General features: G+C 41.9%; 1 protein-coding gene across 5 annotated transcripts in view; it reads left to right on the top strand.

Annotated features, from left to right (window-relative positions):
• Positions 1-19,272, top strand: part of diaph2 (diaphanous-related formin 2) — a 391,770-nt gene that overhangs the window by 274,449 nt on the left and 98,049 nt on the right. For all 5 annotated transcript variants that reach the window (XM_037076294.1, XM_037076293.1, XM_037076295.1 and 2 more), the window contains one exon: positions 8,734-8,858. In XM_037076294.1, the coding sequence (XP_036932189.1) occupies positions 8,734-8,858 (125 nt within the window). The remainder of the gene's footprint in view (positions 1-8,733; positions 8,859-19,272) is intronic.

The following is a 19,272-nucleotide window of genomic DNA, read 5'->3' as shown; positions in this document are numbered from 1 at the left end:
TTATGAATCATGAATTGCAATCATGTGGACACATCACATCTTCCTCTGTTGCTCCTGCAAAGATCCAATCAACACAGCACATTACACAACCATGATTTAGCTGCTTACCTCATTGTTATTTATTTGAATTCAACATATTGTTTTTTTTTTAAATTATTATTTGTTTTTAAAAATGACCTTTCGATTGCCGTTTAACTTCAAGATGTATACTGCAGCCCTGATTCCACAGAAGTCGGGCTGTTGTGTAAAACGACAGAACGATATAATGTTTTACTTCATCAACTTATCACAGCTCGTTTCAGACAGTTTGGGACTGGGGCAACAAGAGACTGGGAGAGTTGTGGACATGCTTCTGATGTACCTGTTCCAAACACTCCACAGGTAAACAGGTTCACTGCTAACAGATGATAGTATCATGAGTGGGTACAAAAGGGACATCCTCCAAAGGCCATTTAGAAGAAAGAACGGGTCGACATTTACCGCTTAGTGAAACACATGGTTGTATAAAGGGCATCACTACACAGCATATTTTACCCTCTCGCACTTGGCTATTAGACTATTATACTATTATTATTTTTTCAGTATTACAGGATTTAGGAAGGGATTGAAACACAGATGAAGGTGACAGCATGACAGAGATGTTTAGATCTAAGCCGTTAATTTCAGAGCGATTACACTTATATACATATCTCAGATGGGATTCCAAAGTGTGTCAGATTGAATTGGTCATGTTGTGAGGCAGAACTGCTCCGTGCTCAGGTATCTGTGTGTGCGTGCGTGTGTGTGTTTGTGTGGGTGTCCTTGGGCCTGCTTACACCTTTGTAATGGCTGCTTGCAGCGACTGCATATTAATTGATGCTGTTATACTAAATCTGAAATATTCAAAAGTCAGGATTTTTGTTTTTGGAGTATTGCTCTTGAGCACATACAGAGTAATATTTTTTTCTCATCCACATTCTTTTTTTGACTCCTTTAACTATATATATATATATTTTTTTTTTTTTCCCATTTCTCGGCATTTTTCAGAACCTCAGCGAGTCAATAAGTCATGTAAGGTTTTGGGTCTCTCCGATCTAGAAATGTCAAGTGAAGTGTGTCCCTTGGAGGTGTCAGGTGAAATAGCCTCGGCTATGCGATAAGGTGCAACTTTGAAGTTGTGAATGAGGTTAGAGGCATGAGTCAACCTCTGCAGGCTATTATGAGCGCCACACCCCCATCGCTGAGCATCTCTCCTGTCTATTGCGCGCGCGCGCACACACACACACACACACACACACACACACACACACACACACACACACGTCGTGTTCTCTCACTCCCCCTGAATCTCATGAATGCACCACTTCAGAGTATTTAACACCACAAGTCTGTTGCTTACCCATATCATTGCATTTATATTTAGTTATTCTGTCAAAGTTGACGGCTGCACGACAGCAGTCATTAATTGATTATTAATTGAATGCAGTTGTATCAGTTGTTCAGTCACTTAGCAGTCATTAGCAAACTGTAATTAATTAGTTGTTGCACTGGCAAACGTGGCTTTCATAAAGATATCAGCTTGTACACATCTCTTGAGTTACCTGGATGGGGAGAGAGCTGTGGTCTTTTTGGTTTCTGTTTTTTTATTCAAACACATCCTCCAGCTTCATCTACTTCACTCGACAGCTCACTCATTTCAACGAGCCAGCAAGCGCTGACAATAATATCGCGTGAACATGCATCAAAATAGACAACACACACTTGGCACCTCAGGCTGTGGTCACTCATACTGTATCCCATCGGTATCTTTCATGTGCAGAGTGCCTTGTCTCTCTTTTTTTTTTTTTTCCCACGAAAAAAATAGTCTCCACAACTGGCGAGCGACACCTAACTCTTACCTCTCCTTTGTTTGTGTGACACCACAAACGTGTCATAACAACATCACAGAAAAATATGTCTTGGCAAGGAGAAATGACCATCTTCAGGTAAGTGCAAGACGAGCATTTAGATGGTGGACTGTCAGGAGAGGGGAGGTAAACCATTGTGCCCCTGTGAGTTCCTTATTCTTTTTATTGCAGAGGGCACAGACTCACATATAGCACCGGCACATCGCCCTGACTGATTTCCTCAGCACTTCCTGGGGGATTGTCATCACCTCAGGTCAATGTCTAAACTTTCCCATGCATCAAAATATATTGTAATTGACTCCATTTGTAATTCCTCCAGAGATCTGGCACTGGGCTGGAGCTCTGATGGCTGCCGAAAGCAATAAAGTCTCACAGACATGACCCCCATTGTAAACAAGGGCTTCCTTCCAGAGTGTGAGTTACAGTAAAGTGCGGGTTTCTTCGGTGTCTGGCTTTACTTTTCGCCGCTTTTGGCTCCAGCCCATACTTTCCCTCAAATGTTGTAATTTCAAAATTGTGTTATTATTAGTTCTTGTGACATGTTTTATTCTTCTTGGGTTAATGCCCATGTGCTTCACTCCTTTCCATTAGATTTTGCAGTTTTAGAATATTGGATAACCCACTATAATATGATGGATTTTTAAATTTTTTTTTTAAAGAGAGGTTTTCAGAGATACCTGCGTTGACTGGGAAGGAGGCACAGTAAATACTGCATTACACTGCATTATAGATCTAGCGCAGTGAGCTGTAGCTATAATAATGAATGTTACAGCAATTAATATAATAGCAGCGCTGATGTGCTTTTAGTAATGTATTCTGTTGTGGTATAAAATAATGAAAACATATGGGACTTCATTGGCTCTTACTTAAGTTTCCTATCATTACATTAAATATAATAATCCCCCCCAAAATATTAATTGCATCTTGATTCACTGAAAGAGGCTGTAGTCTGTGATCATAGCTCCAGCAGGCAGATTAACTATAACATATTTTAACCCTATGGTGTTGCTCCTGGGGAGGGGAGGGCATCAGCACTAATCAGAGTTCCAAATCCTTCATTACGATAACAGTCCTTTTACACGGAGGGCTTCAGGAAAATGCAAATTAAAAGAGGAAATAGAGCAAAAGTAACAAGGATTTACCCTTCTTATGTGCACACAATTAGCGCAACATTGATGGGAAATTGCATTTTTGATTGTTTGTGTGGGTTCCTGTCCACTGAGTAAAATTAATGACATTGTCTATTCACTGGTATGATGCAACAATATAATGTTTCCATACGTGTGTAATTATTTATAGGCGAACACTAGTAGTGCATTTAATTATTTACAAATAGATAAGTGACTTGAATATATATATTTTTTTCCCCATAATAAAGCACTGCATGAAGAAAAAAAAAAAGAAAAAATGCACCATAATGTTTATAATTAATAGCACGCCTGTCTCCTTTGTTTATGCTGTCCATTAAATTTCCTCATTTGCCACCTTCTCCTGCCTGCTGTTTTGAACATCTCATGATGCAAGGTAATCAGAAAGAACAATGTGACTGCTTTGTCACAGCAACAATATTACTTTCACTCCTGCAACCGGAGCTGCTTTGATTCCTGCTGAAAGGGGAACACACAGAGTTGTGTTTATCCTTTTGTCTCGTTCCTCTGCTGTACTCCAGTCTGCCTCCCACTTCATTTCCTATTCACTTTCAGGTGCCACCAACAGCTTAATGAAAAAAAGACAAAGCCCATGTCTTTTGGGGAGGGTGTCAAAAATTGAGTCATTTTTAAAAAAGGGGGTATTTGAAATAGCTAATTTTTACAAAATGTTCTTACATGGACGTACAATTCATCACTGTCTCGGTATCATCCCTGCTGATCAATAACCAGTTTTAGCCTGATGTGATGAATATGCCCCTCGGCAGACATTATGTGCGGCCGGTCGTGCGTGGAGACCCCTCAAGGTCGCCGCGTCTTTACCCGCGACATGTTGTATATGCAAAGAGGCCGTAAGAGGAGGTGTGAGCAAAAGATAACAAGCTATGGTAAGATTACTTCTTCAAGGCTCTTAAAGGTTTTAACATCTTTAATCTCCAAAGCTCAAAAGAGTTTTTTAGAAATGATTGAAGTGCTGATGTTATCGTGGACACGCACCCCTCAGACAAAACAGACTAATTTATCTGTAGACAAACAGTTTATCGAAGGAAGGAACAGACTTGTTTAGATAAAAACTGTATGTGCATTTGTTTGTTGTTGGAATTTCTAGTCACGCTTATTTATGTGGCAATTTTGATTATCATTCAGTTTGATGGCCCGCCACTTCGGTCCAGACTGAAAGATCTCAACAGCTTTTGATGTGTTTTGCAAAGACTGTAATAGCAGGACAGACGTTCATATTTTCTCATGATGAAGTCACCAGATTGCTGCACTGTTCACATTACACACGGGTGACTTCATGTCTTGTAATCAGGAGCGGCAGACGACCAGCAACAGGGTGTAAGACATTACATGATCTTTCACTCTACTCGATGAGTCTGTCTCGTCTCCAAACTACATTTTGTCAAGAAAACATGCCAAATGTGATACTTAGCATGGGACAGGATAAGGTAACATTAAGGTTACAACACAACAGGCGTACCGGACCTTTGCTGTTCAATCGCAAGTAGATAAAGTTAAGGTACTAACTTGGTTAGGTTTAGGAAAACATTGCGGTTTGACTTAAAAAGACTACATTACTTATGTAATATCAGTTCCATAACACGTCATGCAACTTAAGACTGTTCCTAAGTTCAAATAACTTCCTGTTGACTTTTGGTTTCAGGCTGTACGTGGACCCCCCCAGTGTACGGTCAGATGAGCCGTATCTGGCTGCTGCTCCAGCACTCTTCTGTTCCTCCTTCGCGACTCCTTCCCTTCTCTATACTTTGTCCTTTAGCTTGTTGCATGGCTCCCTGACCAATCCCAGACATGACCACATATGGAGCCTGCTTGATATCTTTTTTTGTTTTTTTTTTGTTTTTTGTTTTTTTGTCATTCTCATCTGTGAGGAGTTTCCACATAAATGAGCACCGATTTGTGGTGAATGAATAAGATCGGTTAAAGTCCCGTTGTGTGAGCTCAGCGTTAGTTTGGTTTGGCATCAATTTCCAGGAATAAATCAGGATCCTAATAGTCCAACCAACCATCTCTGCACTTTCCTCGCCTCATCCTAACAGCTCAAAGTAACATTCATGTGGAAAACAACATTTTCATTTAGTTACAAAATGTTCAAACTATTGAACTATGAAGAAAAATTGAAACACGTCTAGATATTTATACATACATTGCAAGCATCTTTTGACCTTCTGTCTTTATGAACGTCTTTTGCGTGGCTGTTTGTCCTTCTCTCCTCCTCATCTCCCTTCCTACACACACTCAAACATACACTAAATTGACTTAGGTGATGAATGCACTTATGAACGACCTTCTCCTTTACTTTTATGCTGCATTTGTCTTTGTTTTCACAAGTGTTTACATTATTTAAAACTTGATCTTTTATTCCACGTCGGCGGCAACGTTCAAAATAAATCTCAATTCCCTTTGTAACCTTTGGCGCCGTCGCAAGAGCACTGGATGAAAGATTGGTATTATTTGTCTATAAATCAAGATGAAAATTGCCCCCCTTCCACAAATGACTGCATATAAAGTTGACATCTTCACATTATAGCAGTTGATTTGGTGTCGTGAGCCACACAGTATTTTTTCCTTGGCAGTTTATTTGAAGGAAACGGGGGCGAAGCTTAATGAAATACTTTTTGTCTGTCTTCTGTTCATAGCTGTGAGTAAAGCCTGGGGGGGGCTGGTATTACAGCGCTCATATCAATAACTGAAGGATGTTGACCACAGAGGGTTTTTTTTTTTACTTCATGACACATTTTTTTTTTATTTCGTGTGACAAGAGCGTAGCCAACTAAAGCACGCAAGAAGACAACGACACGTTGCCTGAGATAAGACTGTGTGCATGTGCTGGCTTAGAAACCTGGAGAGAGAGAGAGAGAGATTTTTATTTATTTTTTTTTTATTCTGTGTCATTGAAAGACACTGGAAGGCCTTGCTGAGAGCAGTCATTAGAATAATTTTACATGTTTCAGAAATCCTTTCGGTCTGTAACGGCAGAATATACAACCCCCTCCATCCCTTCTGTTTCTCCTCTGATCCACTTGAAATGTGTACTCAGAAGATACCACTGCTGCTGTGTTTTGTACCCGGCAAAAAAATGCTTTTTTTTTTTTTTCCTCCTTCTTTTTTTTGTGGTAATTTTACTAATGATATCCCAGAAGAGTCCGTGCTAGATTCAGTAGACACTAGATTATTAGAGCAAAGAAGGGATTTGCTCTTATGTATTTTCTAAAAAAGCATAAACATATCCATACCACTGAAATGTATTTATAGGATAAGATTGCTTTCTCTGATAATTAAAACGTTAGCTGCTACATATTTGTGTGCCAGCTTGTCTCAACGAGAAGTAATTCCCATGTAAAGACCGGGTCTGGATTGTAGTCCCATGGCTTCACTCTGATCCTGTAAATGGCTCCCCTGAAACACCATCACAGTTTGCTTGAGCCACTCTTTCTTGGCTACCATGGTTACTATGATCAGTGTTACTGCCAAATTATTACTCAGTACTATCACCCATGCCACAAGCAGCCATCAAAATCAACAATGGATGACGAAGACCTTCCTGTGGTTCGACACATGCATGCCAATGTAATGTTTTCCGTCTCCTGCGTCCGTCTGTCCCGCCTACCGCGCTGTTCATTTTCTTTTTTTTTTCTTTTTTTCACCATTAGTAAGGCTGAGATCATAGTGACAGGAGCGTGTGTGTGTGTGTGTCTCAGAGGCCCCATCAGTGGAGAAACAGGCTATGTGATAGTGTGGTTTTCTCACTGTCACCCCCGGGAGTCAGCTCTGTGAGAATGTAAGAGGAGGGATTGTGAAAACTCCCAGTCACTGGATCCGTCCAGCCAGTCAGCTAGCTGCGAAGTCTAATAATTACACTGACCTCAGCCTCCGTCTTATTGTATTGCTTCTAGACTTGATAGTTTGTGTGCGTCTGCGAATGTGTGTCTGTGTTTGTTTGTGCTTTTCTCACTGGAAGTGCACTTCAGATCTGTGTTGAGGTTGAAGGTTGTTTCGGTGTGCTGGGAGTGCACGTGATCCGCAGTCTTGCCATCCAGTCTTATTGTCAGAAAATGAGAAAAAAAGAACAAATCTAAGCTATGGAATTAATGTAAAGCGCGACAAGGCTGACCGTTGTTTTACCAAGGCCACATCTCTTGACAGCCTGTCCATTACCCTCTCCTCACTGCCTCGGCTCTTCTGATACAGTCTGGTGAATGGAGTAACCTCACAGGTGTGACGGTATCAGGCGTAGAATTAGAGATGTAGAAGAGATCTGTCCTTTTTTTTGGGGGGGGGGGGGGCTTATTTTATCATCAGTCTCTGTCTCTCTGAAGCACGACAAACTGAGAAGCTTCAAAATGAATATAGGCCAGTTACGGTGCATGCACACTTCTGATTTTTTTTTGTCTTTATGTTTGCAAAAGGAGTTGTAAATTTTACAATCGCCATCTGTTTGCTTATCTGTTTACGCTGAGCCGACGCAACTCAAGGCTGGCACATGTATGTTGTTGTTGTTTTTTTTTCTGCTAAACCTTGTTTACTCTTCTGCTATAACTACTCACCTTCACAATGCAGCACCTTGGAACCTTGGAACATACAGTTTAACAAAATAGTTAAAATAAAATAGACTTTTTTTGTTGTTTTGTTGGGCTTTAGCTGTGAAAGATTCTGAAAAGCTATTTAAATTGAAATTAAAATGTTAGAGAAGGCTATTGCTTAATGCAGTCAATATTGTAATGGAACGAGAAAGCCCGTGAAACTATGTAAGAGAAATGCTGCAAACTGCACCCTGACACACAGTTCTGGACAAATAGGAGTGCACACACACACGCGCGCGCGCGCACACACACACACACACTCGTAAAAGTTACTGGAAGTTACATAATTATCCAAGGAAGATATGGAACATTGAGAGAACGAAAACAAAGAGCATCATGAACTTTTTTTTTTTTTCCCAGACTATCATTGCACAGCTGCATAACCAGATGTACAGAATTTAAAGAGGTATACAATGCTTGGTCAGTCCAGAAATAAACAGAACCCACTACCTGCAAGCCTCGTCTCCGTGTGATTCTCCAGCGAGTTTTCTCCACAGCAATGGCTACAATTCAAATACACGTAATAAGAAGGGTTATTGGAAAAGAGGTCATGGAGCAGGTTTTAGAGACTGACTTTCTGCATGAAACTTTTAATTTCATGTTTTTTTTGTTTTTTTTTTGTTTTTCTTTCATCTTTGAGACCAGCAACGTATATGTATGCATCCAAGATTGTGTCAGTGTGTGCATCAATAAAACTAAACCCTGAACAGCAACCTAAACATGGTACCATCCATCCATGCTCCTGTCCGTCTGATCCCCTAAGACGCTGCGTTCTGTTTGAAGTCTCCACTTGAAAGGCCTGATCTGAATACTGTGGATTCCACAGCAACTCTGCAAACAGTGATTACAGACTGATTAATGAGCCACGCACAAACACTGTGCACACACAGCTACACACGCTTGCTTTCTAGGCCACACACAAATGGATTATGCAGGAGTCAGTATGTCACAACATACAGTCCAACTCAGCTGTAGCTTATTGAGAACCTACACGAAGTTCAGAGCCAGCTGTGTTCTTTCCTTCATGTCACTGAACCTGGTATGAGTCTTAACTGAATTGAAATGAATTAATCTCTCTTGTTTCATTTTCTTCGACAGTGTCTGCTGAGATCTTGAAAAGCAGCTTGACCACCATGGAACGTCAAATCGTGAGGCTTGAGAACGACATCGAGAACTTCCCCAAAATGGATGACCAACAAGATAAGTTTGTGGAAAAGATGTCGATATCCTTTTTGCCGTGTGCATTCACATAAATTTGCTCCTCAAAAGGCGTATGTGCTCTAACGTATGAGGATTTTGTATCTACTATTTTGTCGACAGAACTGTGTGCTGTTTGTGTGCTGCCTGGCAAAGGTAAGCAGTTTAAGTCACTTGGTGTGATAGGTGGCACCCAAGGGAACTTGGGAATGGATCTGGCTGCCTTGCTGTGAGATGTTGATCGGATCTCCCTCTTCACTCCTCCCTGGGTCCCGAGAGTGAAATCGCGCCTGTGGCTATTTTTACTGCGCTCTGCCACCGCTGCCGGTCCCCTGGGGGACTCTAATAGGGGCTCTAGCCCCTCACACCAACTTATCGCATATCCCTGATTTCATCTCTTGACCGGCCACGGGCCTCTCCACACAACCATCCGTGCACTATCTTCTCTCATGGCACCTCTCCTCTTTCGATAACAGAGTGTTTCACTTAAACCCAAGCATCTCTGCTCCCAAATTGAATTAGCCATGTCTCTGCACTTCCTTGAATGCCCTGTCTGAGAGGAAAGGTCCTCACTGTATAGGTTTGATCAATGGTGGAAATCAGTCAATACCTTGAGGCTAGGGTGCCTTTCATGGAAGGAAAGAAAAAAAAAAAAAAACAGTAAAGCAGTCGGCAGCGTCGTCTTTGTTTGTCTCCAGCATTATTTAGAAAAGAAAGGATTACTCAAGAGTAATTGAACAAGTGAGTAGGTGTTTGCATATGCCAGACGCTCACACGCAAGACAGCATTTAACCTGATTTTTGCTTCCTTTTGTCTGAGATTTATTAAGGCTGACTTTGCACATTGGGTGGTATAAGAGTAATAGCCTCCTAACACATTAACAATCTGCTCCCAGTCAAAGAAGGGCACTTAAATTTGTGTAATTAAAAAAACTGAAGCAGAGACCTCCCAGGCGGTGGCATCAGCGGCGGCATCGGCAGCTCGGAGGCAGAGCAGGCAGGCAAGAAAGCTAGTCTGCCCCCCGATGTCAGTATCGATTCCCAGGTTCCTTCGGGAACTAGAGGCTTGAGTGAGAGGAAATGGAGAAGTGTAGATATACTGCAGCATAGCTCTCCCTCACTGTCTGGAGTTCCTCCCCAGAGTGTGGCAGAGAGAAGGCTGGCTGGCCATGACCCGAAACACCCCACTTCCTCCTCTCTGCCCATTTTCCTCATCCCACCTGATCGAGTTTTGGTGCCGGGAAGGAGGCGTGGGAGGATTTAATGAGATCTATTTTTGTTCTCGCCGTATTTAAAGTTGCCATCAGTAGGGAAGCTCAAGCATGACCAGCATATATATTTCATTCTCCATCTGTGTTGTGTTCCATTTTGGTGTGTTTTTCAGAACGCCTAGTGATGTAGTAATTTCCTTTCACCTCATTTTACAAGGGGCAGGATTGCTATTAGTTTTACGTATTTAATCATCGACCCTCACCGGTCTTTTTCTTTGGAGGCACAGGAAGTGGAAAGATGAAAAGTGGGTGCTCGTTTGTCCTCTCAGTCAGCCATCAGGAGTGTTTTACTCCCTCTGTGCAGATTGTTGTGTTCGGTGTAGATGATTTTGTCCCATGTAGTAGAAAACATGTTGTTTTCTCCTTCCGAGTTGTTTTTAGCCTTGATGTTCGCGCTGCGTTATTACAGGACAGATATGTTTGCAGTCCCATTTTGCTCACTGCCTTCAGAGTCGCTGCGGGTCTCATTGTTAGAGTCGGACATTTCTGTATCTGTGTCTCAATTTAACCCACTTTTCTGAAGTCTGTCACCCAGGACAACGTCGTCTCTCTAAAGATATTAGACTCTGTTTTTCGTGCAAGAGAGAGCACAGGCTGCGCTTCATCTGCTGAGGTTTTTAGTAGCTTTAGTAGCTTAGGTAAGAATCTAATCTGTGTTGCACAGCTAAGTGTTGAAACAATGACAGTGTGAAATACAGTGCTATATTCTGGGTTGACATTTCCTTTGGTACACATAAGATAGCAGAGTCAAGGCAAACATACCTTTTTAAACTTTTCCCTGGGATAAAAACAAAAAAAAAAGAAAAGGATGTTGGTTCCTTGAAGCGTGACAGATGGAAGAACAACAACAGCTAAAAGTCATGCATTTGATGCTCGAGCAACCCTGAAAAAGTTAAGTGAAGCTCTGTTGTCTTGACTGTTGGGCACTGTGATGAATGAGTCAGTCTGTGTTTGTGTGCTAGTGTGTGTGTGTGCCTGTGTGTGTGTGTGCTTGTGCGTGTGTGTCTGTCTGTGTGTGTGTGTGTGCGCGCGTGTGTGTGTGAGTGCATGCATGTGTATGCTTGTGTGTGTGGTCCTGAGAGAGAGAGACTAATTTACAGTGCAAGTAGGTGAGTGCATGTGCCTCTGTTTCACTGTGACTCTCGTCAGCTTTTTACTAAGATTAATTTTAGTCGGCCGCGGTCACTGCAAGGTATTTTAAATGCAATATGTGCCCCAAAGCAGCATAGCTTTAATTAAACATTCAACAATAAATTATTATTTTTATAATTTTTTTTGTTTTTGTTGTCAACATGCACGATTAGTGTTCCTTATTCGTTTAGACTTCAGAAAAAATTAAATAAATAAAATAAAAAATCAGGTTTCATCCGTTAACACAAGTCTGATAAATCTCCAGCACATGTCGTCTGCTGTGCTTACTTTTCAGAGGAAATCATTCAGTTGAATAATAAAAGAGAGACATGCCAAGAGCCAGTGGTAGCAGGAAGAAAAGGAAAGAAAGAAAGAACGAAAGAAAGAAAGAAAGAAAGAAAGAAAGAAAGAAAGAAAGGAGAGCTTAGTGGAAGCACTTCATTTGGCTTTATTGATACATTTTTCTCTTTCCATTACTGTAATGTATGCAAATGACTGAATGGGGTGTTTGTTCAGCAGTTTAGTGATCTCTATCTGTCAGAAGTAATGGGAGCCCACAAAGGCTGTAGAGTTGAGGCACAAGCCCCCAGAGAGCCCTATTTCACCAGAGAGGCTATGGCTACCACACACACACACTCACCATCACACACACATTTGCAGTTCCTGCTGGATATGATAGAGTAGAGCTGGAGGCTTAGAGCGGAACTCTGCATACTGGAATATTAATGGTGGTGAGGTGGCTCGATGGATATGATGAGAGACCGGACTGAACCTTGATGGGTGCCTGGACGTGTCCAATATGTCTCCCCCCCGCTGTATTTAATGCCTTAACCCAACCCACTGGTATTTAGCTTAACCTCTTATTTCCCAGAAGGCCAGAGTCATGGCCCATCATTCTCTCCCATCTTCACACACTGAGTGACAAGGAACTGCCTTCTGGGGCCAGTTTCATTAATATATATAAGACTGGGCTAACATATATCGCTGGTCTTAATTTTTCCTCTCAGAATACTCAATTTCAAATAGAGCAGTCTCGCAAAAGTAATGCCTAGCTTCAAGGTTAGCCTCACTATACCTCAAAAGGAGGCCTTTTATTCTGTTTCTGTGTGTTATATAATGTAGGTTCTTGAACGAAAACGTGCCAAAAGTCAAGCTAGTGGGAGCTGCTCACTCTGACAGCATTACTGCTCCTGAAGTGTAATAGAGAGAGTAGTCCCACCTTTGATACTGTGACTTTTTGACATCACTACGTCACCATGTCACACATTTGCATAATTCTCGGTTATATGCGGGGTAGAAGCGGAGCTAACTAGAAGCTGAAAACACGACAGAGCCAGTCGGAGATGTGGGGGAGTGGTGCTGGCTCAGGCATGTGCGAACTGACCAATCAGAGCAGACCTGGGTCTTGGGCCGCTGTTACAGAAGGGGAAGGAGGTGCTGCTGAGAAAACCAAAAGCATATAAACCTATTCTAATAGTGAGCCAAAATGAAATAATTCACCTGAAAATAAGCATTATGTAAGAGTGGCTTTCATGTTGAAAAGTTTTCCTTCAATTTTACAATTTCGATACACCCTTGTTTTTCTTTTTGGAATCTTTTTAAACAAATCTGATTTTCCTGTTCACTACCGTTTTTTATTATTATTATTATTATTTTATTTATTTATTTATTTTTTTACAAATAATTCAGTGTGAGCTTTTGTTACACAGGCATTGAAATCTCCAGTGAAATGTCCTTGCAGCTTTTGAATTCTTCTGCAAGGCTAAGCTAAGGTGAATGGACCTTAATGGCTCGCTCCATGTATTTAGCCTAATTTACCCAGAATCCCTCGCTAGCATCCTTCCTTTTAAGATCCTCAAGGACTGGCTGGCATTGTCCAGCTGAGGAGCTCAGCTACAAAGATACATGTGGCTTTGTTGTATTATCACTCCCGATTATTTGAGGCACTTCAGATTTGTAGACTATCATAATGACATGTCCCTTGACAGTTTCCTGCCAATGATAAGAAGCAGCTGTTTGAGCAGCCACTCAGATCCTCGGTAGTTATTGATACCTGTTGGCTAATGGGAAGCTTCAAGTCCTGGGATCCTGCAAAGCCCACACAGTTTGCCAGCCTCTCACACCGACTTAGTCCGCCCACACAGGGTCAGCGCAGACACACTTTCTCCTGGCCCCAGGGCTAGCCCGTAATAGCACCTTTGTCATATAAAAATCGACAGATGCATTTATACAGGTACCACCTTTTTGTTGTTCACAGAGACTTCAGCCTGATTTACTTCACACTTCAAAGGAAGAGGTTCTCCACAATGTGTTTATGGATGGCCTTTGTCAAACGGCAACAGTCGGAGACTCCGTTAGCTTCAGGCTCGGTTTGTGTACAGGTGTACAGCAGCTTCCTCTATCGGCACCAGGCACTTAAGGTTAAATAAACGGTTGTTAGCGAAAAACAATTGTTCTATTTAGTGAGCTGCCGCGTTCAAGCCGAGGAAACACCCCCCTGTTAGAAGCCTGTTTTGTCTGGAGAGGCACAGTTGTTGTTCGGAGCAGTTATCCCACTTTAGTGCACCTTTATGTGTTTGAATGAGAAGTGAGTCAGATTATTTACAGAATCATCGTGTTTATTTCTACGCGTTGGTATATAAGAAAACTAGGTTAAAAGATGCTGGTGGCACTTTTCAGCAGCTCCTCACAATTTTTAAAGCCAAAAAAATACACAAACAACCACCTCCCTTGCCACACACACACACACACATAAGCTCCCTCTCTTAATCACCACCTTCCTCCCCACCCAACCCCCCCCCCAACCCCAACCGGAGTGTTTTCCTACGCTAATGAAATTCACTGTAAACTGTGTGGCCAATTAACTGAAGCACAGATAAACCGTGGAGCCTTTTAATTATCCAAAATTCAGTGGAAACCGCTGTAAATAAGTAGAGGTGCTTAAACACTCTTCCCTCGCCTGAATTCTGTTTCGCTCACCTCGACGTGAATGTCCAGACTCGGATGCAGCAGCAGAAAATTGCAATCACCGGAGCAAAATAGTAATCTTTCCTGTTACATTCTGCATGTCAAAGGAGATATTAGGATTTTAATTAACACATTTTTAATAGGTGAGTGTGTGGAAAAAAAAACAACATGCTTGCTAAAATTAAACATTGTTATTCCAATTATGATTACTGCAAAGAAAAAGCACAAAAATGTAAATGTTAAACAGGTTCGTGGTGATTATGTCACCGTCTTACTGAGCAAGTGTTTCTATTTTTTTATTTTAGTTATTTGCTCAATGCTGTCTCATTACCTTTGACTACAAATATAAAAATGCAGCACATTTATATAGAGTTTTTAATTACCTTAAGTAAGGCATGAACTGGCATTGTCACAGGGGGAGTCAATTAAACTGTGTTCTAAAAGTACAAACACCATGAAAAGCATTTGTATTTATAGCTTTTGTGTAACCCACTGCACCTGCAGTATATCTTGCAGTACTGTTGTCATACTGCTCTGCCAAGATCCATTCAGTACAGCACCGTCCCTGTTCCAATGCAGTGTACAAAACTTTTTTTTTTCTTTTTTAATTGATGCAATGTCAGCTGAGATACTTTCCCAGTAATCCACTTTTTTGTGGGGTTTTTTTGGGGAACACAATGTTCTCAATGCTCGTGTTCATGTGTAGAGATCCTGGTGATACTGTGAGCAAAGTTTCATGTTGTGTTGAGCCTTCTCAGTGTTTTAAAAATAGCCATTTTGATGCTATTGTAAGAGTGCCCCCAGCACTCCATTGAAAATTAGCTTGCCCGAAAACAAAACTATGGTAAATCTTAAAGGTGCCTCTTTTGTCGTAATTATGCTTTTACACGAAGGTTTGAGTCATGTACATTCTCAAATAAAGCCTCAGTTGCTTTGTGGCGAGAGTTTCACTTTAAGAAGGTGCAACCATCTAACCATCGTCACTTGTGTTTGATAAATGACTTTAACGTACAGATTGTAGCTTCTGCTGCTATCAAAACAAAAGATATCTGCACAGAAACTAAAACTGAACTCTGTTTTCGGGTGTTTATGTTCTATAACTGGCTGAACACACTGCCTGCATTTTAAAGTTGTCATTAAACATAGCGTTTAATTGAGTAAACCCATGCATTTCTCTGGGTTTGAACGTTGGTGGAAGTCCAAGACTCATCAGATTATATAACAAAAGTAGACACATTAATGAGAATTCTTACATATGCATTTAAACTATTAATTGATTGGTTGTGAAATTAGCAGAAAATCAGATAATTGACTAATCTTTTTAAACTCTACATGTCATCGTGTAAAATACAACCACACAGTACTAAACAAGTTAGAACAATGTCTCAGAACAAACATTACTGATCTGTATAGATTGAAGGCAGGGAGATGAAAATATTTACCAAAATGCTGTTTCAGCACATAATGCGTCCACAGTTGATACATTCAAACATACAACTGTGCACACAGATGTTTGAATTTGTCTCTGACAGCTCTGCCTCATGAGACACGCGTCAGCCATAAATTCAACTGTGATGAAGCCCAAAAAAAGAAATCAAGTGATAGGCTATTACAATGTACACCAAAAAAATATGTCACCGTGTTCACTGCCAGACAGAAGACCATTTCGATGCCCTCTGGTCATATGAGTGAATTCCCTAGTAGTTTGCCAATCAGTATCTTGTTAGGCTGTGACACTCGGCCTGACGTGGCAGCTCCATTAACCAGTAGAGTAAGCTTGCTGACAGGCTTCGTGGATTGTGGCTCCCAGGGGCAGGAGGGGGGATGTGGCATCAGAGCACATGGGGGTGCACCCATCATGTAAGCTGGATCTACCCCTTTGCTCCTGTCACATTCCACTGATGAAGCCTCTATACAGTCCTGAAGAGGTGCTGTGTGGGCTCTGTTGTGTTGTCCTTTTGGTATTCAGGGTTGCTTCCCTGCTAGCTAAATGCTTCCTTATACACCTACTGTATACGTTGTTATGCTTCTCGTCAATGGTTGTTATACAGTGTGTGGTGTGTTCAAGGTGAAGAGCCAGGCATTGGTATAGTGACAAGAACATATTTCTTTTTTTTTTTTTTTTCGGTAATCTGTTTTATCTTCATGTCTTCATGTGTTGCTTAGCTGCTGTAAAGCTTTGCCCCTGTTGGCTGAGGTCTCCAGTGATTATTTCTGCTCTACAGAAAGTCGGGCTAAGGACCCAGTGGCAGCAGCACCAATCTGCACCTCATTACTTCCCCAAAAGGCCTGAGCTTAGTGCAGGGTAATAGACAGAGGCCCAGCCGCCCTCATTTGTCATGGGCTCCTGGGTTTGATGCAAAGCCCCCCTTGAGCACTTGTTGCTGAGCTCTAATCCTGCAGTAGACACCAGCCACGCTTCTCTGCTTAGCCATCCCCACTCTCCACCGTCATGGCTCATGATTTCACTTTCATTTGATGTTTTAATGAAATCCCTGAGACTCAGTTGAATGGCAGGCCCATTGTTGGCAAATTATTCTATCAAACGCGAGTGGAAGGGAAACGTGACTGGAGTTATTTGTCTAGTAAATATGAGCCACAGAGGGTTTACGGTGTTTTTTCAGCATTCGATTCCACAATAGAAGATGAGTTCAGTGACACAGGTTGACTCACAGGCAAATGCACAGAGACAAAGTAGCACGTAGAGAGTGGTTTCCGTCGTTGCGATGGCCTCTTTGCAATATCTATTCACCGAATTTCTGTATGAACAAATAGTGGTAATGTGGCTACTTAAGCAAAAGTTAACTGTAAAACAAGCTGGATGAAATGTACTTAATGCTAGTGGCTGATGTACAGAGAAGACATTATACAATGGCTGACATTTATTCCTGTGCAGAGCAGTATATTACCTAGTATCACCCTTTATTGTGCCTCATCGCAAAAAGTGCTATGAGGCAGTGCCCGAATAAAGCTGCGAAAAGGTCCTTGATGAAAAGGCCCGAGTGTCATTAGCTGAAGTTGCTGTGTGTGCCAGTTGAAAGCCTCTCTAAAATGTAAATCAAACTAATGCCCAAACACTTCCTCTCCTTTCTCCACAGTAATGTTATTCCTTTGTTGCCGATGCTGTCGAGGGAATGCGGTGTTGTTCTGCTGTTTGCTATTGGGCTCGCCGTTGATTTCTAACCGCGCTCCGTGGTGGCTATCCGTCCTCTCCCCTGACAGGACCAAGGGATCATTGTGTCTGCATGACTGCAGGCCATCTCTCCTGCCACATGCTCATATACGTGGCCCCACAAGCGATTAGCCCAACTTATTGACTGCAATTGCACGCTTTGGAGCAATTAGGCGCTTCATTATGCAAATAAAGTGCACTAATTGCCTCACATTTGCTAATTGATTATAAGATACGGTATATGGTCGGCATTAGGGTTGACTCCTTCAAAAAGATTTGGCCTTCAACAGTTTAAGTCGTGCACTTTGAGAATAAATCAACGGCGGCAAATAGCACAGTGCGCCATTTACCCAGCGTGTCACCGTGCGCTCGGCTCTGCAAATTCGAGACACAATAGAAAAGTCGGAGGAGAAAGAGATCTCTAATTAAAATGAATCTGTGACAGTCAGAAACACTAACAGTTACAAACGGCAATCTGATGGTAGTCAACAGGGGATTCTCCATTAATTGGCAAAATGAGGCTCATCAATCACACAGAGGGGGAATGCTGCACAGACAGTATCCTGTCAGACTCACCCACTGTGGGGGGAGCAGCATGACGTGTGTCTCAGGGACAGAGTCATGTAGAGACGGAACAGTTTCTCTCTCTCTCTCTCTCTCTCCCTCTCTCTCTCTCTCTCTCTCTCTCTCTCTCTCTCTCTCTCTCTGCCTCTGTCTCCCTCTCCCCCGACTCTGTTTCCCACCACATGTGGCTCTCAGTAGACATCTCTCCAACTCAATCTGACAGGCTTTGTTTTTCCTTGTCGCATTTCAAATGGGGATTGGCTGGCATTCTCTGCCAGTCAAGGCCGAGACAGAATTGTCAAAACACACTGTTGAATTTCGGCTTTTGGAGGATATTCTTTGCTGATGACATGTGCTGAGAGGCTTGTAACTCCATACTCCCTTCTCTCCATTCAAGCACTCACGGAAAATACTGGTACCGCTGATCTTCTATTCAGGAGATCTTGATCCTTTTATTGGATTCGAAACAACTTTTTTTTTCTTCTTCTTCTCCAGTACTGACAACCAGGGCTGACGTCTTAATTAGAAGGGACTTTTTTGCAGTTCCTCTATGATATGAAACAGTCCAAAATCAGCACGGTATGGAATTAATCGATGACCTTTATTTGAACCTAACAACAATCATGAGATCCTGCGTTTTTTTTCTTTTCTTTTTTTTTTTTTTGTTCACGCTGAGCAATGTTCTCCCATGATTGAGCAAGCCAAACAAATGCCAGGGCACATAACATAGCACCTCTTCCTACAGGTCAATAAATATACCCAGGGAGCAATTGACTGTTTTGTCAATTGAACCAATCAATGGACTGCTCCTGGGCTCCATGTAACTTGCTTGGTTAGGAGCAATCACAGGCAAAGCGAGAGTTGAAATAGTTAATGATCTATATTGTATGTCTGCTGCGTCTGTGCATCTAATTTGCCATGGTTCAGACGATCATAGCTGACCTGGCACAGAGAGAGTGTAATGTTACCTGATATGTGCAGACACACACTCCCATGTTCGCACGCACATTGTTTGTGTTGTATGCTGATCATTACCTCCTTCCAGTGCATCAAACCAGTAATATGTCAGGCGTGTCACGGCAAATGGGGGATTCAGAACTATCTTTATAGCCGTCGCCGGCAGGGCTAATATACTGCGAGTCAAAACAACAGTCATGCCTGTGTGGGTTTTTATTGACAATTAACCTCCAATTAGCAGTGTGGATGGATAGGATGACCTCTAGAAGTGCTAGTGGTTGTGTTGACGATGGCTTCTCCATGAACATGATTACATGAGATGAAGAGGGACCTCGGGCTGCTGCAGCGATGTGAGGCATTTACCACAATGCTGTTAGCT

The sequence above is a fragment of the Acanthopagrus latus genome, chromosome 18 (assembly GCF_904848185.1).
Source record: "Acanthopagrus latus isolate v.2019 chromosome 18, fAcaLat1.1, whole genome shotgun sequence".
Taxonomy (NCBI): domain Eukaryota; kingdom Metazoa; phylum Chordata; class Actinopteri; order Spariformes; family Sparidae; genus Acanthopagrus; species Acanthopagrus latus.
The sequence above is the reverse complement of the archived record's forward strand: the minus strand, read 5'-3'. Positions and strand labels throughout refer to the sequence as shown.